The sequence below is a fragment of the Neovison vison genome, chromosome 5 (genome assembly GCF_020171115.1).
Source record: "Neovison vison isolate M4711 chromosome 5, ASM_NN_V1, whole genome shotgun sequence".
In the NCBI taxonomy this organism is placed as follows: domain Eukaryota; kingdom Metazoa; phylum Chordata; class Mammalia; order Carnivora; family Mustelidae; genus Neogale; species Neogale vison.
In genome coordinates this window covers 21,201,108-21,225,802 of record NC_058095.1, presented here as the reverse complement: position 1 = coordinate 21,225,802, position 24,695 = coordinate 21,201,108, and the positions used below count along the sequence as shown (strand labels likewise).

Below are 24,695 nucleotides of genomic sequence, written 5' to 3'. Positions count from 1 at the left end.
GAGACTATGGACTCTGAAAAAAAATCTGAGGGGTTTGAAGTGGTGGGGGGGTGGGAGGTTGGGGTACCAGGTGGTGGGTATTATAGAGGGCACAGCTTGCATGGAGCACTGGGTGTGGTGAAAAAATAATGAATACTGTTTTTCTGAAAATAAATAAATTGGGGAAAAAAAAAGAAAAAGAAAAAAAATAAAATAAAATAAAAAACCAATATTGTAAAAAAAAAAAAAAAAAAAAAGAGGCTATCCACCGCTCGGTGTTCACGGTCTCCTGTATTTCCCTCCCGTCAAGTAACGTGTTTCTAAACCATGGCAGATGGCACCATCAAGGGGCTGAGTTACCAAGGACTGTGACTTTCATCTCAAAGCCAACCCTTTCTTTCTCTCTGTCTCACTCTCTCTCTCTCTCTCTCTGGCCTTGATGAAGCTGGTAAAATGTGGGAGAGATCGTTGCAGCAGAGAACTGAGCACGGTCTCCATTCACCATTCGGCAAGGAAGCAAGGTCCCCACTGTAGCGGCCGTCAAGGAACTGAATCCCGCCAGTGAGCATGTAAGTGAAGTGAGAAGTATCTTCTTCCCCAGTGGGGCCCTCACCTGAGACCCCAGTGCCAGGCAGCACCTTGTGTGCAGCCCTGGGAAACCCTGTGAAATGAAGGGTCTAGGTGGGCCGTCCCTACCGAGATATCGGATCCTCAGAAACGGAGATCATAAATGAGTGTCACTTGAAACTGCTAAATTTTGCAGTAATACTGTGTAAGAAGGGATATCCAGAACAAATTCATCTAGGACGACTCCACACACAGGTGAGAAAGGAGGATTTAAAAAGTGCAGAGAAGGGGTGCCTGGGAGGCTCAGCGAGTTAAGCCTCTGTCTTGGGCTCAGGTCACAATCTCGGGGTCCTGGGATCGAGCCCTGCATTGGGCTCTCTGCTCCACAGGGAGCCTACTTCCCTCTCTCTCTGCCTGGTTCTCTGCCTACTTGTGATCTCTCTCTATCTCTCTGACTCTGTCTCTGTCTCTCTCTCACTCTCTGTCTAACAAACAAATAAATAAAGAAGTAAATTAAAAAAAAAAAAAGAACCGTGTAGAGAATGAGAAGTGTTAAAACTGATGTAGTCCTAAAGCCAGAAAGTCCAAATGGCCTCGATTCCCTAGGAGAGGTCTGGGGGCACTCCAGGAGTCATCAAGTATCGGTGTCAGCAGGTCACTGAGGTAGCACTGCCTATTCTCTGAAGTGAGAGGTTGTGTTGGGATTGCTGGGACCAGGAATATGCTCCCTTGGAATAATGGGAGGATAATATCTCTGAATGGCCGAGTCCAGATTGCAGCATTGAACTTGAGAAAGTAATGTGTGTATTATTATGTGATGGCCCACCAGAGTGGAATGCCAAGGGTCAGAATGATGTGAAACCCTCAGGGGCCTAACGATATGGATCATAGGGCATGGTGTCCGTCATAATAGGATATAGGCAGCCGGGGGCTGGGGAGGTGGACGTGGCTCCTGGGGAGCTCAGTCGGCTTCTGCCTTTGGCTCAGGTCATGGTCCTGGAGGGTTGGGATGGAGTCCTGCCTCGGGCTCCCTGCTCAGTTGAGAGTCTGCTTCTCCATCAGCCCCTCATCCTGACTGGGCTTGGTCTCTCTCCATCTCTGTCTCTGTCTCTCTTTCTCCCCCTGGAACAGTCAAACAAGGATATAGGTAACCAAATATGGTGCACCTTTGTGTGTGTGCACACACATACAACACACACACACACACACACAGAGGCGTGTGTGTGTGTGTGTGTGTGTGTGTGTGTGTGTCTTATAAAGAGCTTAAGAATAAAAGAACAAAGGCCGAGGTCCTTGATCCCAATGGAAGGTCATGATCCCTGACACAGTTTGAAGACCTCAGGCTGTTCTCAGACCTATTAACCCATCAACGGAGAGACCAGTCTTTTTGGGTGGAGGACCCCAGGAAGTGTCTATCATAGAATTTCCTTAGTCCTTGCCCAAGAATCTGTAGCCGTTGACCCCTGGGAATCTGGAATACTCATATGTTGGCAGGCTGTTGGACATGGGATCTGTGTTGAACTGGACTGCAGGATATCCAGAACCTTTCATGGCCCTGTATGAATACATGGATCTAGAGGTTAGAGGGCAAGGAGAAGTTCCCACATCATCTTCATCCCGGTGATCCATTTGGGGGAATTTGTGCCTCCTTCTCCTCTAATTGTAGGCTGTGTGCATCTAGGGGTCGTGTCTCCAAAGGAGGAAAGCTAGCTTGAGGGGAACACGGTCAGATGTGATTGGTACGAAAACTCCGGCTGGCACCTTATCCCTCTGGGTTTCTAGTGTTGGGAAATCATCAAGCACAGAAGAGAGCTCTGGGAGCCATTAGGAAGATGTTTAGCATTGGGCTGATCTACAGGAGCATTCTTGGTATTCCTATTCCCAGGATCAACCGCCGATGAGCAAGTAGTGTATCCTGAAGGGGACATAGGAATCATGGGCTCAGCACTCTCAGGGATGGGGCTGGAGGTCTGAGCCGCCAGGCAAGTCAGCTAAAGGAGCAGAGGAGCCACCCTCTAACTCCCTGTCTTGTAAGTTTTTCTAGAAGTGGTGGCAGACCCCATGGAGCGGGGTTAATGAGAGCAATCCATAGACCTGAGCAGAGGCAGGGGTAGATATGGATATTCATTTGGGCGTCTTTGGCCTTAAATGCCCTGATCCACACGCGAGTGCAGAGTATGGGCTACGCATGGCTCACACTGTTTGCGCACACTGCTCTGCAGGGAATTGTGTCAGCCCGGGGGTGGACCACAGCTGGACGTCTGGCCCCTCCCTTCTTTCTATGCACCAGGGGTTGTCCACGGCTAGTGATAAGTGAGTACATAGGCTCAACCCCCTTGCCTCTAAGAGGAGCAGTCCCCTTCCCCAGTCCATACCCCTCATCTGTGGGGTCGGAACGTGGGGGTGGAATTGGACGGAAACCACATTTTGCATTCGTTCCTTTTAGACCCCTACTATGTCTCCCTCCATGTCTTCTTCTTCTTCTTCTTCTTCTTCTTTTTAATGATTTTATTTACTCTTTTGAGAGGGAAACAGTGAGAGAGAGAGAGCATGAGAGGCGAGAAGTTCAGAGGGAGAGGCAGACTTCCCATGGAGCTGGGAGCCCAATGCGGAACTCGATCCCGGGACTCTGGGACCATCATCTGAGCCGAAGGCAGTTGCTCAGCCAACGGAGCCACCCAGGTGCCCTCTCCCTCTGTTTCTTACGCATTTCTCCTGAGGGCTCTCCCTTGCACATCGTGTTTTAGTCTCTGGTTTTTTGAGTGCGGTGTAAGCATCACAGATGGGGACAGTTCCCCTCAAACAGGCCTCCTCTAGGGAGACAGCTCCTAACCTGGTGGTCTAAGTTTCTCATGGGAGAGTGTCCTGTCCCTCAGGGGCGGAGAATGATGCTTTAGGAATGGGAGACTAATAGTCTAAGACCAAGTGTGCAAGTACTGTAGGAAGAAACAGCTATAGAGTGAAATGATAAGTGCTTCAGTGGAGATTCATGCTCGGGGTGGCCTGCCACCACGGTTACCGAGCCTGTTGTATGGAGATGTTTTGAAGGCCCTGATCCTGAGCTCCGGAAGGCTGGAGTTAGGGTGATGTCCGGAGCAGACTCCAACAACAGAGGTCTGAGAGCAAGTAGTTTGTTTGGGAGGTGATCTCAAGAAGTGCCGTAGGGAACGTGAGAAGCGATGCAGGGAAGGGATGGAAGCCAATCCAGAGTGATTTCCAGAGCAGGTAAGCCCTGTAGGTAGCTGAGGTGCAGTCCTGGCTGAGGCCCCCGGTCTCACACCCCCCACTCGAGGGGATAGGGGCTAAAGGGCTGGAGCACTTCATCCACCAAGTGCTGCCCGCTGGTTGAGGACTTCTCCTCGAGACTTCCTCTCCCTAGCTGTGGCCTGCCAAGAATTTCCTCCCTCATCTAGACAAAGGGCTCAGCAAGAGCAGCGGGTGCTTGCTATCAACCACCAGTGTCGATGTCAGCATGGAAGGTGCTGAGGGGATTGAGGTGGAAATCCTGAAGTTATGCAGTGGACTCCCCTTTCTGCAGGGAGCACCAGAAATACATCCGACCTGCTAAGGATAACCGTTCACGAGGGAAAAATAATGAGACACAAGGCCCTTCGATCTGTATGCCTGGAGATGTTCAGGTTTATTTGAGGTATAGGAGCATCTCCGTATGAGGAGACCTGGCAGGAAAGAAGAGTGTGCTTGGGATGACACGCTGGCTGAGAGATTTCAGAGAAAATGCAAGGTCCGTATTCCCTTGGGAGGGAGCTAGTAAGAAGGAGGTGGGGAGGAGGGTGTTGTTGGTGGGGGAGTACATTTGGAGGCCACGTAGGTTGAAAGGGCGGCCGGAACTGAGGTTTGACAGTTGGCCTGTCACGATTCCGCGCTCAGTGGGACTACCCGAGGAAGACTGGTTGATGAAAGAAAGCGGGGTGCCGGCCAGGATCCTCAGCAGCAGAAGCCACTAGAGCAGGTTGGGGAGCAGCAGGTGGTCTAGCAACAGCTGGGGCGGCAGCAGCTGGACACACAGCAGCTGGGGCGGCAGCAGGTGGTCCTGCAGCAGGTGGTCTGGCAGCAGGTGGGGCGGCAGCAGCTGGAGCCACAGCAGCTGGGCCTGCAGCAGCTGGAACCGCAGCAGGAGGGGCGGCAGCAGCTGGACACACAGCAGCTGGGGCGGCAGCAGGTGGTCCTGCAGCAGGTAGTCTGGCAGCAGGTGGGGCGGCAGCAGCTAGAGGTGCAGCAGCTGGGCCTGCAGCAGCTGGAGCCACAGCAGCTGGAACCACAGCAGGAGGGGCGGCAGCAGCTAGAGATGCAGCAGCTGGGCCTGCAGCAGCTGGAGCCACAGCAGCTGGAGCCACAGCAGGAGGGGCGGCAGCAGCTGGACACACAGCAGCTGGGACGGCAGCAGGTGGTCCTGCAGCAGGTGGTCTGGCAGCAGGTGGGGCGGCAGCAGCTAGAGGTGCAGCAGCTGGGCCTGCAGCAGCTGGAGCCACAGCAGGAGGGCTGGCAGCAGCTGGACACACAGCAGCTGGGGCGGCAGCAGGTGGTCCTGCAGCAGGTGGTCTGGCAGCAGCTGGGGCGGCAGCAGGACTCCTCGCCACAGCCCTGGTCAGAGCAGACGGAGCCACAACAGGAGTTGACCATGGTGTCAGAGGCTGGAGGTTCTGGGTGGGTTTCCAGGAAAGCGAAGGTCTTGAGTGTGGAAGTGTCTGTCCTCGTGCCGTGGCCTCTATATACTGCCCAAACCGGGTGATTTGTCAGCACGTCTTCCTTGTTGTTGTTTACCCATTATTTAAGTAATTATCAGAGGCACAGCAGTGTTTGCCTATGTAATGGTTTGAGCCCGTGGGACACAAATTTTCTTTTCTAGATGGGATCAATTCTGTCAGGTCTGCTTTTCCTCCTGACTCACACCACTGGCATCTTCTGGACCACACTGTCTTCTCTTCTTCCTCTGCAGAGGGCTGTTACCTGATAGGTGGCATTTGCAATTACATTCTTCCTCTCCCTTCGTGTATCCCCTAGCAGGATGGGATCAGGGCCAACCTATCTCTGGTCGTGCATTTCTTCCAATGGTCAGTGGGGAGGAAATTCCATGTGCATAGGGTGGCATGTGGTAAGGGGCACGAGACAGGAGGAAAAGGCCCTGTAGTATGGGTCACTGTTGAGCAATGAGGAAGGGGACAGCTGTCTTGTTGACCTCTGCCACGGGAATGGGTTTTCTGGGGGGTGTTTCTGTCTTTGGGTCACGTTGTCTACCCTAAAGCCGTGGCAGGCCACTATCTGAATGGTTCCCGCCACTGCCCTGATTCGTAGTTCCGGAAGCGTTAAGTTTGCGCTCACATATCTTTGTGTTGCCTTTCTCTGGATGGTCTTTAGATTCTGAAAGACTTCGCCTCATCTTCCTTCTTACGTCGTTTGTATTTAAAAATACTCTTCAACAGAACGGAAAGGAAATGTAGCAAAATACGAATGTGCCTCCCCTCAGAATTTATCCCCAGACCTGGGAAAGGTACAGCACATTTTGTGTGTGTGGGGTGGGGAGGGGTGTGGGGGGTGTCCACTGGACTTCGGAATGGATGTTAGCCAAGGTAACTTTGTTCAGTTACTGTTTCGCCTGCTCTACGTAGCGATAGTCCAACGTTGGGATGGGACAGTCATCCGAAGGGCCTGTTAAATATGTCGGGACACATCCTCCAGGTTCTGCTTGCATGGGGAGCCTGAGGTTTGGCATTTCTGACAAGTACCCAGATGATGTTGATGTTGAAGTCCCAGGGACCATCCTTAGAGTCGTACTCCTCTATTCTGTTCATTCGTGCTTTGAGCAAGTGCCTCTGTCAGGTTCCTCACCACTGCTTTTCGATTATAGGAGGCACCCACCACCACACACACACACAACTGCAACATGCCATGCAAAGATCCAGCAGAGCCCATAGTAGTGTCATTTAACGAAGTTTAAGGCAAAGTGGCCAAGATGACAATTTGTTAAAGACAGAGATTTATTCATAAAGAAATAATGTCGTCACTCTTTCTTGTTTGCCTTTTATGATTGATTTTCTGTTTTTGGTGGACTTGACACAGAGTGAAGTTAAAAAGTCCTTTGTGTAGTCAACCACAGTGGTGAATTTTGATACACAGAAGCCCATCCGTGTAATCTCCGCACCTGTTGGGATAGAACATTTCCATTATACGGGACGGGCCCCACCTGCCCTTTAGTAACGTCCTCTCAGTCACCGAGGTGATTGCTGTTTCAGTAGGTTTTCTTTTACCATGGGATATCTTTTGATCTGGAACATCAAACAGACACTACATCTAGGTCTAGTGTACATGCTTGTGTGTGTGTGTGTGTGTGTGTGTGTGTGAGTGTGTGTACATACTATTCATAGAGTCTACAGAATTTGTCTTTGGTTGGGCACCATTGACTTGGCTTCTGCCTGTAAGAATCACTGATGTTGATGCACATGTATCACTAGCTCAGTCAGCGCCGTCCTAGTGACGTTCCAAGACTCCTTTGAAGTCATAGCTTTAAATTTCATGGTAGGGCGGCCATCCAATCCTAAAGGTAAGCTTTCATTTTAAATCTTGAATAGAGTATGGGTTTCAGTTCACCCTAAATTTTTAAACAATTCTTTCATCTGATGGAAAATGCATAGGACTGAAAAACATGTGACCTATATGAGCATAAGATACAAAACAGTTATGGAGCAAATACTTGTATAGCCGAAGCTTGAGTCACGAAATAGAACTTTGTTGCCACCAAGAAAGCTCTTGATATGTCTTTTGTTGACCAGAGTCGTTTTTTCCATGCTACAGATGATTACCGTGCTGATTCTTCAAGTAACGTTTTCATTCGTTTTCCTTATGGTTTAATTAGGTAGGTATGCACACCTAAACAGCATAGTTTGATTTTCGTATGTTTCTGATTTTTAAAAAGAGAATTCTGATTTGATTTTTTCACTCAGTATTATGGAAGAGGTCTGGTAGGCAGACTCCAAGAAGGCCTTCAAGAGGCTATCCACCGCTCGGTGTTCACGGTCTCCTGTATTTCCCTCCCGTCAAGTAACGTGTTTCTAAACCATGGCAGATGGCACCATCAAGGGGCTGAGTTACCAAGGACTGTGACTTTCATCTCAAAGCCAACCCTTTCTTTCTCTCTGTCTCACTCTCTCTCTCTCTCTGGCCTTGATGAAGCTGGTAAAATGTGGGAGAGATCGTTGCAGCAGAGAACTGAGCACGGTCTCCATTCACCATTCGGCAAGGAAGCAAGGTCCCCACTGTAGCGGCCGTCAAGGAACTGAATCCCGCCAGTGAGCATGTAAGTGAAGTGAGAAGTATCTTCTTCCCCAGTGGGGCCCTCACCTGAGACCCCAGTGCCAGGCAGCACCTTGTGTGCAGCCCTGGGAAACCCTGTGAAATGAAGGGTCTAGGTGGGCCGTCCCTACCGAGATATCGGATCCTCAGAAACGGAGATCATAAATGAGTGTCACTTGAAACTGCTAAATTTTGCAGTAATACTGTGTAAGAAGGGATATCCAGAACAAATTCATCTAGGACGACTCCACACACAGGTGAGAAAGGAGGATTTAAAAAGTGCAGAGAAGGGGTGCCTGGGAGGCTCAGCGAGTTAAGCCTCTGTCTTGGGCTCAGGTCACAATCTCGGGGTCCTGGGATCGAGCCCTGCATTGGGCTCTCTGCTCCACAGGGAGCCTACTTCCCTCTCTCTCTACCTGGTTCTCTGCCTACTTGTGATCTCTCTCTATCTCTCTGACTCTGTCTCTGTCTCTCTCTCACTCTCTGTCTAACAAACAAATAAATAAAGAAGTAAATTAAAAAAAAAAAAAAGAACCGTGTAGAGAATGAGAAGTGTTAAAACTGATGTAGTCCTAAAGCCAGAAAGTCCAAATGGCCTCGATTCCCTAGGAGAGGTCTGGGGGCACTCCAGGAGTCATCAAGTATCGGTGTCAGCAGGTCACTGAGGTAGCACTGCCTATTCTCTGAAGTGAGAGGTTGTGTTGGGATTGCTGGGACCAGGAATATGCTCCCTTGGAATAATGGGAGGATAATATCTCTGAATGGCCGAGTCCAGATTGCAGCATTGAACTCGAGAAAGTAATGTGTGTATTATTATGTGATGGCCCACCAGAGTGGAATGCCAAGGGTCAGAATGATGTGAAACCCTCAGGGGCCTAACGATATGGATCATAGGGCATGGTGTCCGTCATAATAGGATATAGGCAGCCGGGGGCTGGGGAGGTGGACGTGGCTCCTGGGGAGCTCAGTCGGCTTCTGCCTTTGGCTCAGGTCATGGTCCTGGAGGGTTGGGATGGAGTCCTGCCTCGGGCTCCCTGCTCAGTTGAGAGTCTGCTTCTCCATCAGCCCCTCATCCTGACTGGGCTTGGTCTCTCTCCATCTCTGTCTCTGTCTCTCTTTCTCCCCCTGGAACAGTCAAACAAGGATATAGGTAACCAAATATGGTGCACCTTTGTGTGTGTGCACACACATACAACACACACACACACACACAGAGGCGTGTGTGTGTGTGTGTGTGTGTGTGTGTCTTATAAAGAGCTTAAGAATAAAAGAACAAAGGCCGAGGTCCTTGATCCCAATGGAAGGTCATGATCCCTGACACAGTTTGAAGACCTCAGGCTGTTCTCAGACCTATTAACCCATCAATGGAGAGACCAGTCTTTTTGGGTGGAGGACCCCAGGAAGTGTCTATCATAGAATTTCCTTAGTCCTTGCCCAAGAATCTGTAGCCGTTGACCCCTGGGAATCTGGAATACTCATATGTTGGCAGGCTGTTGGACATGGGATCTGTGTTGAACTGGACTGCAGGATATCCAGAACCTTTCATGGCCCTGTATGAATACATGGATCTAGAGGTTAGAGGGCAAGGAGAAGTTCCCACATCATCTTCATCCCGGTGATCCATTTGGGGGAATTTGTGCCTCCTTCTCCTCTAATTGTAGGCTGTGTGCATCTAGGGGTCGTGTCTCCAAAGGAGGAAAGCTAGCTTGAGGGGAACACGGTCAGATGTGATTGGTACGAAAACTCCGGCTGGCACCTTATCCCTCTGGGTTTCTAGTGTTGGGAAATCATCAAGCACAGAAGAGAGCTCTGGGAGCCATTAGGAAGATGTTTAGCATTGGGCTGATCTACAGGAGCATTCTTGGTATTCCTATTCCCAGGATCAACCGCCGATGAGCAAGTAGTGTATCCTGAAGGGGACATAGGAATCATGGGCTCAGCACTCTCAGGGATGGGTCTGGAGGTCTGTGCCGCCAGGCAAGTCAGCTAAAGGAGCAGAGGAGCCACCCTCTAACTCCCTGTCTTGTAAGTTTTTCTAGAAGTGGTGGCAGACCCCATGGAGTGGGGTTAATGAGAGCAATCCATAGACCTGAGCAGAGGCAGGGGTAGATATGGATATTCATTTGGGCGTCTTTGGCCTTAAATGCCCTGATCCACACGCGAGTGCAGAGTATGGGCTACGCATGGCTCACGCTGTTTGCGCACACTGCTCTGCAGGGAATTGTGTCAGCCCGGGGGTGGACCACAGCTGGACGTCTGGCCCCTCCCTTCTTTCTATGCACCAGGGGTTGTCCACGGCTAGTGATAAGTGAGTACATAGGCTCAACCCCCTTGCCTCTAAGAGGAGCAGTCCCCTTCCCCAGTCCATACCCCTCATCTGTGGGGTCGGAACGTGGGGGTGGAATTGGACGGAAACCACATTTTGCATTCGTTCCTTTTAGACCCCTACTATGTCTCCCTCCATGTCTTCTTCTTCTTCTTCTTCTTCTTTTTAATGATTTTATTTACTCTTTTGAGAGGGAAACAGTGAGAGAGAGAGAGCATGAGAGGCGAGAAGTTCAGAGGGAGAGGCAGACTTCCCATGGAGCTGGGAGCCCGATGCGGAACTCGATCCCGGGACTCTGGGACCATCATCTGAGCCGAAGGCAGTTGCTCAGCCAACGGAGCCACCCAGGTGCCCTCTCCCTCTGTTTCTTACGCATTTCTCCTGAGGGCTCTCCCTTGCACATCGTGTTTTAGTCTCTGGTTTTTTGAGTGCGGTGTAAGCATCACAGATGGGGACAGTTCCCCTCAAACAGGCCTCCTCTAGGGAGACAGCTCCTAACCTGGTGGTCTAAGTTTCTCATGGGAGAGTGTCCTGTCCCTCAGGGGCGGAGAATGATGCTTTAGGAATGGGAGACTAATAGTCTAAGACCAAGTGTGCAAGTACTGTAGGAAGAAACAGCTATAGAGTGAAATGATAAGTGCTTCAGTGGAGATTCATGCTCGGGGTGGCCTGCCACCACGGTTACCGAGCCTGTTGTATGGAGATGTTTTGAAGGCCCTGATCCTGAGCTCCGGAAGGCTGGAGTTAGGGTGATGTCCGGAGCAGACTCCAACAACAGAGGTCTGAGAGCAAGTAGTTTGTTTGGGAGGTGATCTCAAGAAGTGCCGTAGGGAACGTGAGAAGCGATGCAGGGAAGGGATGGAAGCCAATCCAGAGTGATTTCCAGAGCAGGTAAGCCCTGTAGGTAGCTGAGGTGCAGTCCTGGCTGAGGCCCCCGGTCTCACACCCCCCACTCGAGGGGATAGGGGCTAAAGGGCTGGAGCACTTCATCCACCAAGTGCTGCCCGCTGGTTGAGGACTTCTCCTCGAGACTTCCTCTCCCTAGCTGTGGCCTGCCAAGAATTTCCTCCCTCATCTAGACAAAGGGCTCAGCAAGAGCAGCGGGTGCTTGCTATCAACCACCAGTGTCGATGTCAGCATGGAAGGTGCTGAGGGGATTGAGGTGGAAATCCTGAAGTTATGCAGTGGACTCCCCTTTCTGCAGGGAGCACCAGAAATACATCCGACCTGCTAAGGATAACCGTTCACGAGGGAAAAATAATGAGACACAAGGCCCTTCGATCTGTATGCCTGGAGATGTTCAGGTTTATTTGAGGTATAGGAGCATCTCCGTATGAGGAGACCTGGCAGGAAAGAAGAGTGTGCTTGGGATGACACGCTGGCTGAGAGATTTCAGAGAAAATGCAAGGTCCGTATTCCCTTGGGAGGGAGCTAGTAAGAAGGAGGTGGGGAGGAGGGTGTTGTTGGTGGGGGAGTACATTTGGAGGCCACGTAGGTTGAAAGGGCGGCCGGAACTGAGGTTTGACAGTTGGCCTGTCACGATTCCGCGCTCAGTGGGACTACCCGAGGAAGACTGGTTGATGAAAGAAAGCGGGGTGCCGGCCAGGATCCTCAGCAGCAGAAGCCACTAGAGCAGGTTGGGGAGCAGCAGGTGGTCTAGCAACAGCTGGGGCGGCAGCAGCTGGACACACAGCAGCTGGGGCGGCAGCAGGTGGTCCTGCAGCAGGTGGTCTGGCAGCAGGTGGGGCGGCAGCAGCTGGAGCCACAGCAGCTGGGCCTGCAGCAGCTGGAACCGCAGCAGGAGGGGCGGCAGCAGCTGGACACACAGCAGCTGGGGCGGCAGCAGGTGGTCCTGCAGCAGGTAGTCTGGCAGCAGGTGGGGCGGCAGCAGCTAGAGGTGCAGCAGCTGGGCCTGCAGCAGCTGGAGCCACAGCAGCTGGAACCACAGCAGGAGGGGCGGCAGCAGCTAGAGATGCAGCAGCTGGGCCTGCAGCAGCTGGAGCCACAGCAGCTGGAGCCACAGCAGGAGGGGCGGCAGCAGCTGGACACACAGCAGCTGGGACGGCAGCAGGTGGTCCTGCAGCAGGTGGTCTGGCAGCAGGTGGGGCGGCAGCAGCTAGAGGTGCAGCAGCTGGGCCTGCAGCAGCTGGAGCCACAGCAGGAGGGCTGGCAGCAGCTGGACACACAGCAGCTGGGGCGGCAGCAGGTGGTCCTGCAGCAGGTGGTCTGGCAGCAGCTGGGGCGGCAGCAGGACTCCTCGCCACAGCCCTGGTCAGAGCAGACGGAGCCACAACAGGAGTTGACCATGGTGTCAGAGGCTGGAGGTTCTGGGTGGGTTTCCAGGAAAGCGAAGGTCTTGAGTGTGGAAGTGTCTGTCCTCGTGCCGTGGCCTCTATATACTGCCCAAACCGGGTGATTTGTCAGCACGTCTTCCTTGTTGTTGTTTACCCATTATTTAAGTAATTATCAGAGGCACAGCAGTGTTTGCCTATGTAATGGTTTGAGCCCGTGGGACACAAATTTTCTTTTCTAGATGGGATCAATTCTGTCAGGTCTGCTTTTCCTCCTGACTCACACCACTGGCATCTTCTGGACCACACTGTCTTCTCTTCTTCCTCTGCAGAGGGCTGTTACCTGATAGGTGGCATTTGCAATTACATTCTTCCTCTCCCTTCGTGTATCCCCTAGCAGGATGGGATCAGGGCCAACCTATCTCTGGTCGTGCATTTCTTCCAATGGTCAGTGGGGAGGAAATTCCATGTGCATAGGGTGGCATGTGGCAAGGGGCACGAGACAGGAGGAAAAGGCCCTGTAGTATGGGTCACTGTTGAGCAATGAGGAAGGGGACAGCTGTCTTGTTGACCTCTGCCACGGGAATGGGTTTTCTGGGGGGTGTTTCTGTCTTTGGGTCACGTTGTCTACCCTAAAGCCGTGGCAGGCCACTATCTGAATGGTTCCCGCCACTGCCCTGATTCGTAGTTCCGGAAGCGTTAAGTTTGCGCTCACATATCTTTGTGTTGCCTTTCTCTGGATGGTCTTTAGATTCTGAAAGACTTCGCCTCATCTTCCTTCTTACGTCGTTTGTATTTAAAAATACTCTTCAACAGAACGGAAAGGAAATGTAGCAAAATACGAATGTGCCTCCCCTCAGAATTTATCCCCAGACCTGGGAAAGGTACAGCACATTTTGTGTGTGTGGGGTGGGGAGGGGTGTGGGGGGTGTCCACTGGACTTCGGAATGGATGTTAGCCAAGGTAACTTTGTTCAGTTACTGTTTCGCCTGCTCTACGTAGCGATAGTCCAACGTTGGGATGGGACAGTCATCCGAAGGGCCTGTTAAATATGTCGGGACACATCCTCCAGGTTCTGCTTGCATGGGGAGCCTGAGGTTTGGCATTTCTGACAAGTACCCAGATGATGTTGATGTTGAAGTCCCAGGGACCATCCTTAGAGTCGTACTCCTCTATTCTGTTCATTCGTGCTTTGAGCAAGTGCCTCTGTCAGGTTCCTCACCACTGCTTTTCGATTATAGGAGGCACCCACCACCACACACACACACAACTGCAACATGCCATGCAAAGATCCAGCAGAGCCCATAGTAGTGTCATTTAACGAAGTTTAAGGCAAAGTGGCCAAGATGACAATTTGTTAAAGACAGAGATTTATTCATAAAGAAATAATGTCGTCACTCTTTCTTGTTTGCCTTTTATGATTGATTTTCTGTTTTTGGTGGACTTGACACAGAGTGAAGTTAAAAAGTCCTTTGTGTAGTCAACCACAGTGGTGAATTTTGATACACAGAAGCCCATCCGTGTAATCTCCGCACCTGTTGGGATAGAACATTTCCATTATACGGGACGGGCCCCACCTGCCCTTTAGTAACGTCCTCTCAGTCACCGAGGTGATTGCTGTTTCAGTAGGTTTTCTTTTACCATGGGATATCTTTTGATCTGGAACATCAAACAGACACTACATCTAGGTCTAGTGTACATGCTTGTGTGTGTGTGTGTGTGTGTGTGTGTGTGTGTGTGTGTGAGTGTGTGTACATACTATTCATAGAGTCTACAGAATTTGTCTTTGGTTGGGCACCATTGACTTGGCTTCTGCCTGTAAGAATCACTGATGTTGATGCACATGTATCACTAGCTCAGTCAGCGCCGTCCTAGTGACGTTCCAAGACTCCTTTGAAGTCATAGCTTTAAATTTCATGGTAGGGCGGCCATCCAATCCTAAAGGTAAGCTTTCATTTTAAATCTTGAATAGAGTATGGGTTTCAGTTCACCCTAAATTTTTAAACAATTCTTTCATCTGATGGAAAATGCATAGGACTGAAAAACATGTGACCTATATGAGCATAAGATACAAAACAGTTATGGAGCAAATACTTGTATAGCCGAAGCTTGAGTCACGAAATAGAACTTTGTTGCCACCAAGAAAGCTCTTGATATGTCTTTTGTTGACCAGAGTCGTTTTTTCCATGCTACAGATGATTACCGTGCTGATTCTTCAAGTAACGTTTTCATTCGTTTTCCTTATGGTTTAATTAGGTAGGTATGCACACCTAAACAGCATAGTTTGATTTTCGTATGTTTCTGATTTTTAAAAAGAGAATTCTGATTTGATTTTTTCACTCAGTATTATGGAAGAGGTCTGGTAGGCAGACTCCAAGAAGGCCTTCAAGAGGCTATCCACCGCTCGGTGTTCACGGTCTCCTGTATTTCCCTCCCGTCAAGTAACGTGTTTCTAAACCATGGCAGATGGCACCATCAAGGGGCTGAGTTACCAAGGACTGTGACTTTCATCTCAAAGCCAACCCTTTCTTTCTCTCTGTCTCACTCTCTCTCTCTCTCTGGCCTTGATGAAGCTGGTAAAATGTGGGAGAGATCGTTGCAGCAGAGAACTGAGCACGGTCTCCATTCACCATTCGGCAAGGAAGCAAGGTCCCCACTGTAGCGGCCGTCAAGGAACTGAATCCCGCCAGTGAGCATGTAAGTGAAGTGAGAAGTATCTTCTTCCCCAGTGGGGCCCTCACCTGAGACCCCAGTGCCAGGCAGCACCTTGTGTGCAGCCCTGGGAAACCCTGTGAAATGAAGGGTCTAGGTGGGCCGTCCCTACCGAGATATCGGATCCTCAGAAACGGAGATCATAAATGAGTGTCACTTGAAACTGCTAAATTTTGCAGTAATACTGTGTAAGAAGGGATATCCAGAACAAATTCATCTAGGACGACTCCACACACAGGTGAGAAAGGAGGATTTAAAAAGTGCAGAGAAGGGGTGCCTGGGAGGCTCAGCGAGTTAAGCCTCTGTCTTGGGCTCAGGTCACAATCTCGGGGTCCTGGGATCGAGCCCTGCATTGGGCTCTCTGCTCCACAGGGAGCCTACTTCCCTCTCTCTCTGCCTGGTTCTCTGCCTACTTGTGATCTCTCTCTATCTCTCTGACTCTGTCTCTGTCTCTCTCTCACTCTCTGTCTAACAAACAAATAAATAAAGAAGTAAATTAAAAAAAAAAAAAGAACCGTGTAGAGAATGAGAAGTGTTAAAACTGATGTAGTCCTAAAGCCAGAAAGTCCAAATGGCCTCGATTCCCTAGGAGAGGTCTGGGGGCACTCCAGGAGTCATCAAGTATCGGTGTCAGCAGGTCACTGAGGTAGCACTGCCTATTCTCTGAAGTGAGAGGTTGTGTTGGGATTGCTGGGACCAGGAATATGCTCCCTTGGAATAATGGGAGGATAATATCTCTGAATGGCCGAGTCCAGATTGCAGCATTGAACTCGAGAAAGTAATGTGTGTATTATTATGTGATGGCCCACCAGAGTGGAATGCCAAGGGTCAGAATGATGTGAAACCCTCAGGGGCCTAACGATATGGATCATAGGGCATGGTGTCCGTCATAATAGGATATAGGCAGCCGGGGGCTGGGGAGGTGGACGTGGCTCCTGGGGAGCTCAGTCGGCTTCTGCCTTTGGCTCAGGTCATGGTCCTGGAGGGTTGGGATGGAGTCCTGCCTCGGGCTCCCTGCTCAGTTGAGAGTCTGCTTCTCCATCAGCCCCTCATCCTGACTGGGCTTGGTCTCTCTCCATCTCTGTCTCTGTCTCTCTTTCTCCCCCTGGAACAGTCAAACAAGGATATAGGTAACCAAATATGGTGCACCTTTGTGTGTGTGCACACACATACAACACACACACACACACACACAGAGGCGTGTGTGTGTGTGTGTGTGTGTGTGTGTGTGTGTCTTATAAAGAGCTTAAGAATAAAAGAACAAAGGCCGAGGTCCTTGATCCCAATGGAAGGTCATGATCCCTGACACAGTTTGAAGACCTCAGGCTGTTCTCAGACCTATTAACCCATCAATGGAGAGACCAGTCTTTTTGGGTGGAGGACCCCAGGAAGTGTCTATCATAGAATTTCCTTAGTCCTTGCCCAAGAATCTGTAGCCGTTGACCCCTGGGAATCTGGAATACTCATATGTTGGCAGGCTGTTGGACATGGGATCTGTGTTGAACTGGACTGCAGGATATCCAGAACCTTTCATGGCCCTGTATGAATACATGGATCTAGAGGTTAGAGGGCAAGGAGAAGTTCCCACATCATCTTCATCCCGGTGATCCATTTGGGGGAATTTGTGCCTCCTTCTCCTCTAATTGTAGGCTGTGTGCATCTAGGGGTCGTGTCTCCAAAGGAGGAAAGCTAGCTTGAGGGGAACACGGTCAGATGTGATTGGTACGAAAACTCCGGCTGGCACCTTATCCCTCTGGGTTTCTAGTGTTGGGAAATCATCAAGCACAGAAGAGAGCTCTGGGAGCCATTAGGAAGATGTTTAGCATTGGGCTGATCTACAGGAGCATTCTTGGTATTCCTATTCCCAGGATCAACCGCCGATGAGCAAGTAGTGTATCCTGAAGGGGACATAGGAATCATGGGCTCAGCACTCTCAGGGATGGGGCTGGAGGTCTGAGCCGCCAGGCAAGTCAGCTAAAGGAGCAGAGGAGCCACCCTCTAACTCCCTGTCTTGTAAGTTTTTCTAGAAGTGGTGGCAGACCCCATGGAGCGGGGTTAATGAGAGCAATCCATAGACCTGAGCAGAGGCAGGGGTAGATATGGATATTCATTTGGGCGTCTTTGGCCTTAAATGCCCTGATCCACACGCGAGTGCAGAGTATGGGCTACGCATGGCTCACACTGTTTGCGCACACTGCTCTGCAGGGAATTGTGTCAGCCCGGGGGTGGACCACAGCTGGACGTCTGGCCCCTCCCTTCTTTCTATGCACCAGGGGTTGTCCACGGCTAGTGATAAGTGAGTACATAGGCTCAACCCCCTTGCCTCTAAGAGGAGCAGTCCCCTTCCCCAGTCCATACCCCTCATCTGTGGGGTCGGAACGTGGGGGTGGAATTGGACGGAAACCACATTTTGCATTCGTTCCTTTTAGACCCCTACTATGTCTCCCTCCATGTCTTCTTCTTCTTCTTCTTCTTCTTCTTTTTAATGATTTTATTTACTCTTTTGAGAGGGAAACAGTGAGAGAGAGAGAGCATGAGAGGCGAGAAGTTCAGAGGGAGAGGCAGACTTCCCATGGAGCTGGGAGCCCAATGCGGAACTCGATCCCGGGACTCTGGGACCATCATCTGAGCCGAAGGCAGTTGCTCAGCCAACGGAGCCACCCAGGTGCCCTCTCCCTCTGTTTCTTACGCATTTCTCCTGAGGGCTCTCCCTTGCACATCGTGTTTTAGTCTCTGGTTTTTTGAGTGCGGTGTAAGCATCACAGATGGGGACAGTTCCCCTCAAACAGGCCTCCTCTAGGGAGACAGCTCCTAACCTGGTGGTCTAAGTTTCTCATGGGAGAGTGTCCTGTCCCTCAGGGGCGGAGAATGATGCTTTAGGAATGGGAGACTAATAGTCTAAGACCAAGTGTGCAAGTACTGTAGGAAGAAACAGCTATAGAGTGAAATGATAAGTGCTTCAGTGGAGATTCATGCTCGGGGTGGCCTGCCACCACGGTTACCGAGCCTGTTGTATGGAGATGTTTTGAAGGCCCTGATCCTGAGCTCCGGAAGGCTGGAGTTAGGGTGATGTCCGGAGCAGACTCCAACAACAGAGGTCTGAGAGCAAGTAGTTTGTTTGGGAGGTGATCTCAAGAAGTGCCGTAGGGAACGTGAGAAGCGATGCAGGGAAGGGATGGAAGCCAATCCAGAGTGATTTCCAGAGCAGGTAAGCCCTGTAGGTAGCTGAGGTGCAGTCCTGGCTGAGGCCCCCGGTCTCACACCCCCCACTCGAGGGGATAGGGGCTAAAGGGCTGGAGCACTTCATCCACCAAGTGCTGCCCGCTGGTTGAGGACTTCTCCTCGAGACTTCCTCTCCCTAGCTGTGGCCTGCCAAGAATTTCCTCCCTCATCTAGACAAAGGGCTCAGCAAGAGCAGCGGGTGCTTGCTATCAACCACCAGTGTCGATGTCAGCATGGAAGGTGCTGAGGGGATTGAGGTGGAAATCCTGAAGTTATGCAGTGGACTCCCCTTTCTGCAGGGAGCACCAGAAATACATCCGACCTGCTAAGGATAACCGTTCACGAGGGAAAAATAATGAGACACAAGGCCCTTCGATCTGTATGCCTGGAGATGTTCAGGTTTATTTGAGGTATAGGAGCATCTCCGTATGAGGAGACCTGGCAGGAAAGAAGAGTGTGCTTGGGATGACACGCTGGCTGAGAGATTTCAGAGAAAATGCAAGGTCCGTATTCCCTTGGGAGGGAGCTAGTAAGAAGGAGGTGGGGAGGAGGGTGTTGTTGGTGGGGGAGTACATTTGGAGGCCACGTAGGTTGAAAGGGCGGCCGGAACTGAGGTTTGACAGTTGGCCTGTCACGATTCCGCGCTCAGTGGGACTACCCGAGGAAGACTGGTTGATGAAAGAAAGCGGGGTGCCGGCCAGGATCCTCAGCAGCAGAAGCCACTAGAGCAGGTTGGGGAGCAGCAGGTGGTCTAGCAACAGCTGGGGCGGCAGCAGCTGGACACACAGCAGCTGGGGCGGCAGCAGGTGGTCCTGCAGCAGGTGGTCTGGCAGCAGGTGGGGCGGCAGCAGCTGGAGCCACAGCAGCTGGGCCTGCAGCAGCTGGAACCGCAGCAGGAGGGGCGGCAGCAGCTGGACACACAGCAGCTGGGGCGGCAGCAGGTGGTCCTGCAGCAGGTAGTCTGGCAGCAGGTGGGGCGGCAGCAGCTAGAGGTGCAGCAGCTGGGCCTGCAGCAGCTGGAGCCACAGCAGCTGGAACCACAGCAGGAGGGGCGGCAGCAGCTAGAGATGCAGCAGCTGGGCCTGCAGCAGCTGGAGCCACAGCAGCTGGAGCCACAGCAGGAGGGGCGGCAGCAGCTGGACACACAGCAGCTGGGACGGCAGCAGGTGGTCCTGCAGCAGGTGGTCTGGCAGCAGGTGGGGCGGCAGCAGCTAGAGGTGCAGCAGCTGGGCCTGCAGCAGCTGGAGCCACAGCAGGAGGGCTGGCAGCAGCTGGACACACAGCAGCTGGGGCGGCAGCAGGTGGTCCTGCAGCAGGTGGTCTGGCAGCAGCTGGGGCGGCAGCAGGACTCCTCGCCACAGCCCTGGTCAGAGCAGACGGAGCCACAACAGGAGTTGACCATGGTGTCAGAGGCTGGAGGTTCTGGGTGGGTTTCCAGGAAAGCGAAGGTCTTGAGTGTGGAAGTGTCTGTCCTCGTGCCGTGGCCTCTATATACTGCCCAAACCGGGTGATTTGTCAGCACGTCTTCCTTGTTGTTGTTTACCCATTATTTAAGTAATTATCAGAGGCACAGCAGTGTTTGCCTATGTAATGGTTTGAGCCCGTGGGACACAAATTTTCTTTTCTAGATGGGATCAATTCTGTCAGGTCTGCTTTTCCTCCTGACTCACACCACTGGCATCTTCTGGACCACACTGTCTTCTCTTCTTCCTCTGCAGAGGGCTGTTACCTGATAGGTGGCATTTGCAATTACATTCTTCCTCTCCCTTCGTGTATCCCCTAGCAGGATGGGATCAGGGCCAACCTATCTCTGGTCGTGCATTTCTTCCAATGGTCAGTGGGGAGGAAATTCCATGTGCATAGGGTGGCATGTGGCAAGGGGCACGAGACAGGAGGAAAAGGCCCTGTAGTATGGGTCACTGTTGAGCAATGAGGAAGGGGACAGCTGTCTTGTTGACCTCTGCCACGGGAATGGGTTTTCTGGGGGGTGTTTCTGTCTTTGGGTCACGTTGTCTACCCTAAAGCCGTGGCAGGCCACTATCTGAATGGTTCCCGCCACTGCCCTGATTCGTAGTTCCGGAAGCGTTAAGTTTGCGCTCACATATCTTTGTGTTGCCTTTCTCTGGATGGTCTTTAGATTCTGAAAGACTTCGCCTCATCTTCCTTCTTACGTCGTTTGTATTTAAAAATACTCTTCAACAGAACGGAAAGGAAATGTAGCAAAATACGAATGTGCCTCCCCTCAGAATTTATCCCCAGACCTGGGAAAGGTACAGCACATTTTGTGTGTGTGGGGTGGGGAGGGGTGTGGGGGGTGTCCACTGGACTTCGGAATGGATGTTAGCCAAGGTAACTTTGTTCAGTTACTGTTTCGCCTGCTCTACGTAGCGATAGTCCAACGTTGGGATGGGACAGTCATCCGAAGGGCCTGTTAAATATGTCGGGACACATCCTCCAGGTTCTGCTTGCATGGGGAGCCTGAGGTTTGGCATTTCTGACAAGTACCCAGATGATGTTGATGTTGAAGTCCCAGGGACCATCCTTAGAGTCGTACTCCTCTATTCTGTTCATTCGTGCTTTGAGCAAGTGCCTCTGTCAGGTTCCTCACCACTGCTTTTCGATTATAGGAGGCACCCACCACCACACACACACACAACTGCAACATGCCATGCAAAGATCCAGCAGAGCCCATAGTAGTGTCATTTAACGAAGTTTAAGGCAAAGTGGCCAAGATGACAATTTGTTAAAGACAGAGATTTATTCATAAAGAAATAATGTCGTCACTCTTTCTTGTTTGCCTTTTATGATTGATTTTCTGTTTTTGGTGGACTTGACACAGAGTGAAGTTAAAAAGTCCTTTGTGTAGTCAACCACAGTGGTGAATTTTGATACACAGAAGCCCATCCGTGTAATCTCCGCACCTGTTGGGATAGAACATTTCCATTATACGGGACGGGCCCCACCTGCCCTTTAGTAACGTCCTCTCAGTCACCGAGGTGATTGCTGTTTCAGTAGGTTTTCTTTTACCATGGGATATCTTTTGATCTGGAACATCAAACAGACACTACATCTAGGTCTAGTGTACATGCTTGTGTGTGTGTGTGTGTGTGTGTGTGTGTGTGTGTGTGTGAGTGTGTGTACATACTATTCATAGAGTCTACAGAATTTGTCTTTGGTTGGGCACCATTGACTTGGCTTCTGCCTGTAAGAATCACTGATGTTGATGCACATGTATCACTAGCTCAGTCAGCGCCGTCCTAGTGACGTTCCAAGACTCCTTTGAAGTCATAGCTTTAAATTTCATGGTAGGGCGGCCATCCAATCCTAAAGGTAAGCTTTCATTTTAAATCTTGAATAGAGTATGGGTTTCAGTTCACCCTAAATTTTTAAACAATTCTTTCATCTGATGGAAAATGCATAGGACTGAAAAACATGTGACCTATATGAGCATAAGATACAAAACAGTTATGGAGCAAATACTTGTATAGCCGAAGCTTGAGTCACGAAATAGAACTTTGTTGCCACCAAGAAAGCTCTTGATATGTCTTTTGTTGACCAGAGTCGTTTTTTCCATGCTACAGATGATTACCGTGCTGATTCTTCAAGTAACGTTTTCATTCGTTTTCCTTATGGTTTAATTAGGTAGGTATGCACACCTAAACAGCATAGTTTGATTTTCGTATGTTTCTGATTTTTAAAAAGAGAATTCTGATTTGATTTTTTCACTCAGTATTATGGAAGAGGTCTGGTAGGCAGACTCCAAGAAGGCCTTCAAGAGGCTATCCACCGCTCGGTGTTCACGGTCTCCTGTATTTCCCTCCCGTCAAGTAACGTGTTTCTAAACCATGGCAGATGGCACCATCAAGGGGCTGAGTTACCAAGGACTGTGACTTTCATCTCAAAGCCAACCCTTTCTTTCTCTCTGTCTCACTCTCTCTCTCTCTCTGGCCTTGATGAAGCTGGTAAAATGTGGGAGAGATCGTTGCAGCAGAGAACTGAGCACGGTCTCCATTCACCATTCGGCAAGGAAGCAAGGTCCCCACTGTAGCGGCCGTCAAGGAACTGAATCCCGCCAGTGAGCATGTAAGTGAAGTGAGAAGTATCTTCTTCCCCAGTGGGGCCCTCACCTGAGACCCCAGTGCCAGGCAGCACCTTGTGTGCAGCCCTGGGAAACCCTGTGAAATGAAGGGTCTAGGTGGGCCGTCCCTACCGAGATATCGGATCCTCAGAAACGGAGATCATAAATGAGTGTCACTTGAAACTGCTAAATTTTGCAGTAATACTGTGTAAGAAGGGATATCCAGAACAAATTCATCTAGGACGACTCCACACACAGGTGAGAAAGGAGGATTTAAAAAGTGCAGAGAAGGGGTGCCTGGGAGGCTCAGCGAGTTAAGCCTCTGTCTTGGGCTCAGGTCACAATCTCGGGGTCCTGGGATCGAGCCCTGCATTGGGCTCTCTGCTCCACAGGGAGCCTACTTCCCTCTCTCTCTGCCTGGTTCTCTGCCTACTTGTGATCTCTCTCTATCTCTCTGACTCTGTCTCTGTCTCTCTCTCACTCTCTGTCTAACAAACAAATAAATAAAGAAGTAAATTAAAAAAAAAAAAAGAACCGTGTAGAGAATGAGAAGTGTTAAAACTGATGTAGTCCTAAAGCCAGAAAGTCCAAATGGCCTCGATTCCCTAGGAGAGGTCTGGGGGCACTCCAGGAGTCATCAAGTATCGGTGTCAGCAGGTCACTGAGGTAGCACTGCCTATTCTCTGAAGTGAGAGGTTGTGTTGGGATTGCTGGGACCAGGAATATGCTCCCTTGGAATAATGGGAGGATAATATCTCTGAATGGCCGAGTCCAGATTGCAGCATTGAACTCGAGAAAGTAATGTGTGTATTATTATGTGATGGCCCACCAGAGTGGAATGCCAAGGGTCAGAATGATGTGAAACCCTCAGGGGCCTAACGATATGGATCATAGGGCATGGTGTCCGTCATAATAGGATATAGGCAGCCGGGGGCTGGGGAGGTGGACGTGGCTCCTGGGGAGCTCAGTCGGCTTCTGCCTTTGGCTCAGGTCATGGTCCTGGAGGGTTGGGATGGAGTCCTGCCTCGGGCTCCCTGCTCAGTTGAGAGTCTGCTTCTCCATCAGCCCCTCATCCTGACTGGGCTTGGTCTCTCTCCATCTCTGTCTCTGTCTCTCTTTCTCCCCCTGGAACAGTCAAACAAGGATATAGGTAACCAAATATGGTGCACCTTTGTGTGTGTGCACACACATACAACACACACACACACACACACAGAGGCGTGTGTGTGTGTGTGTGTGTGTGTGTGTGTGTGTCTTATAAAGAGCTTAAGAATAAAAGAACAAAGGCCGAGGTCCTTGATCCCAATGGAAGGTCATGATCCCTGACACAGTTTGAAGACCTCAGGCTGTTCTCAGACCTATTAACCCATCAATGGAGAGACCAGTCTTTTTGGGTGGAGGACCCCAGGAAGTGTCTATCATAGAATTTCCTTAGTCCTTGCCCAAGAATCTGTAGCCGTTGACCCCTGGGAATCTGGAATACTCATATGTTGGCAGGCTGTTGGACATGGGATCTGTGTTGAACTGGACTGCAGGATATCCAGAACCTTTCATGGCCCTGTATGAATACATGGATCTAGAGGTTAGAGGGCAAGGAGAAGTTCCCACATCATCTTCATCCCGGTGATCCATTTGGGGGAATTTGTGCCTCCTTCTCCTCTAATTGTAGGCTGTGTGCATCTAGGGGTCGTGTCTCCAAAGGAGGAAAGCTAGCTTGAGGGGAACACGGTCAGATGTGATTGGTACGAAAACTCCGGCTGGCACCTTATCCCTCTGGGTTTCTAGTGTTGGGAAATCATCAAGCACAGAAGAGAGCTCTGGGAGCCATTAGGAAGATGTTTAGCATTGGGCTGATCTACAGGAGCATTCTTGGTATTCCTATTCCCAGGATCAACCGCCGATGAGCAAGTAGTGTATCCTGAAGGGGACATAGGAATCATGGGCTCAGCACTCTCAGGGATGGGGCTGGAGGTCTGAGCCGCCAGGCAAGTCAGCTAAAGGAGCAGAGGAGCCACCCTCTAACTCCCTGTCTTGTAAGTTTTTCTAGAAGTGGTGGCAGACCCCATGGAGCGGGGTTAATGAGAGCAATCCATAGACCTGAGCAGAGGCAGGGGTAGATATGGATATTCATTTGGGCGTCTTTGGCCTTAAATGCCCTGATCCACACGCGAGTGCAGAGTATGGGCTACGCATGGCTCACGCTGTTTGCGCA

At 50.7% G+C, this 24,695-nt stretch overlaps 3 protein-coding genes and 1 long non-coding RNA gene across 10 annotated transcripts; 1 reads left to right on the top strand and 3 right to left on the bottom strand.

Moving 5' to 3' along the window:
* Positions 1–205: 205 nt before the first annotated feature.
* LOC122906271 lies at positions 206–22,818 on the top strand. Its single transcript, XR_006384526.1, has 4 exons — positions 206–548; positions 7,735–7,858; positions 15,045–15,168; positions 22,365–22,818. It is a non-coding gene; the product is annotated as an uncharacterized LOC122906271 (long non-coding RNA).
* Positions 4,537–5,187, bottom strand: LOC122906254 (keratin-associated protein 4-2-like). 3 transcript variants are annotated; one of them, XM_044247999.1, is made up of 2 exons: positions 4,928–5,187; positions 4,537–4,792 (listed from the first exon to the last, which is right to left on the bottom strand). In XM_044247999.1, the coding sequence occupies exons 1-2, from the start codon at positions 5,185–5,187 to the stop codon at positions 4,537–4,539; spliced, it is 516 nt and encodes a 171-aa protein (XP_044103934.1). The 3 variants fall into 3 exon arrangements, with proteins under 3 accessions (XP_044103934.1, XP_044103933.1, XP_044103931.1); XM_044247998.1 differs by having other exon boundaries at positions 4,537–5,011; positions 5,063–5,187; XM_044247996.1 differs by having other exon boundaries at positions 4,537–5,187.
* Positions 11,837–12,487, bottom strand: LOC122906253 (keratin-associated protein 4-2-like). Of its 3 annotated transcripts, none has more exons than XM_044247995.1 (2): positions 12,228–12,487; positions 11,837–12,092 (listed from the first exon to the last, which is right to left on the bottom strand). In XM_044247995.1, the coding sequence occupies exons 1-2, from the start codon at positions 12,485–12,487 to the stop codon at positions 11,837–11,839; spliced, it is 516 nt and encodes a 171-aa protein (XP_044103930.1). The 3 variants fall into 3 exon arrangements, with proteins under 3 accessions (XP_044103930.1, XP_044103929.1, XP_044103928.1); XM_044247994.1 differs by having other exon boundaries at positions 11,837–12,311; positions 12,363–12,487; XM_044247993.1 differs by having other exon boundaries at positions 11,837–12,487.
* Positions 19,157–19,807, bottom strand: LOC122906252 (keratin-associated protein 4-2-like). 3 transcript variants are annotated; one of them, XM_044247992.1, is made up of 2 exons: positions 19,548–19,807; positions 19,157–19,412 (listed from the first exon to the last, which is right to left on the bottom strand). In XM_044247992.1, the coding sequence occupies exons 1-2, from the start codon at positions 19,805–19,807 to the stop codon at positions 19,157–19,159; spliced, it is 516 nt and encodes a 171-aa protein (XP_044103927.1). The 3 variants fall into 3 exon arrangements, with proteins under 3 accessions (XP_044103927.1, XP_044103926.1, XP_044103925.1); XM_044247991.1 differs by having other exon boundaries at positions 19,157–19,631; positions 19,683–19,807; XM_044247990.1 differs by having other exon boundaries at positions 19,157–19,807.
* Positions 22,819–24,695: the final 1,877 nt, after the last annotated feature.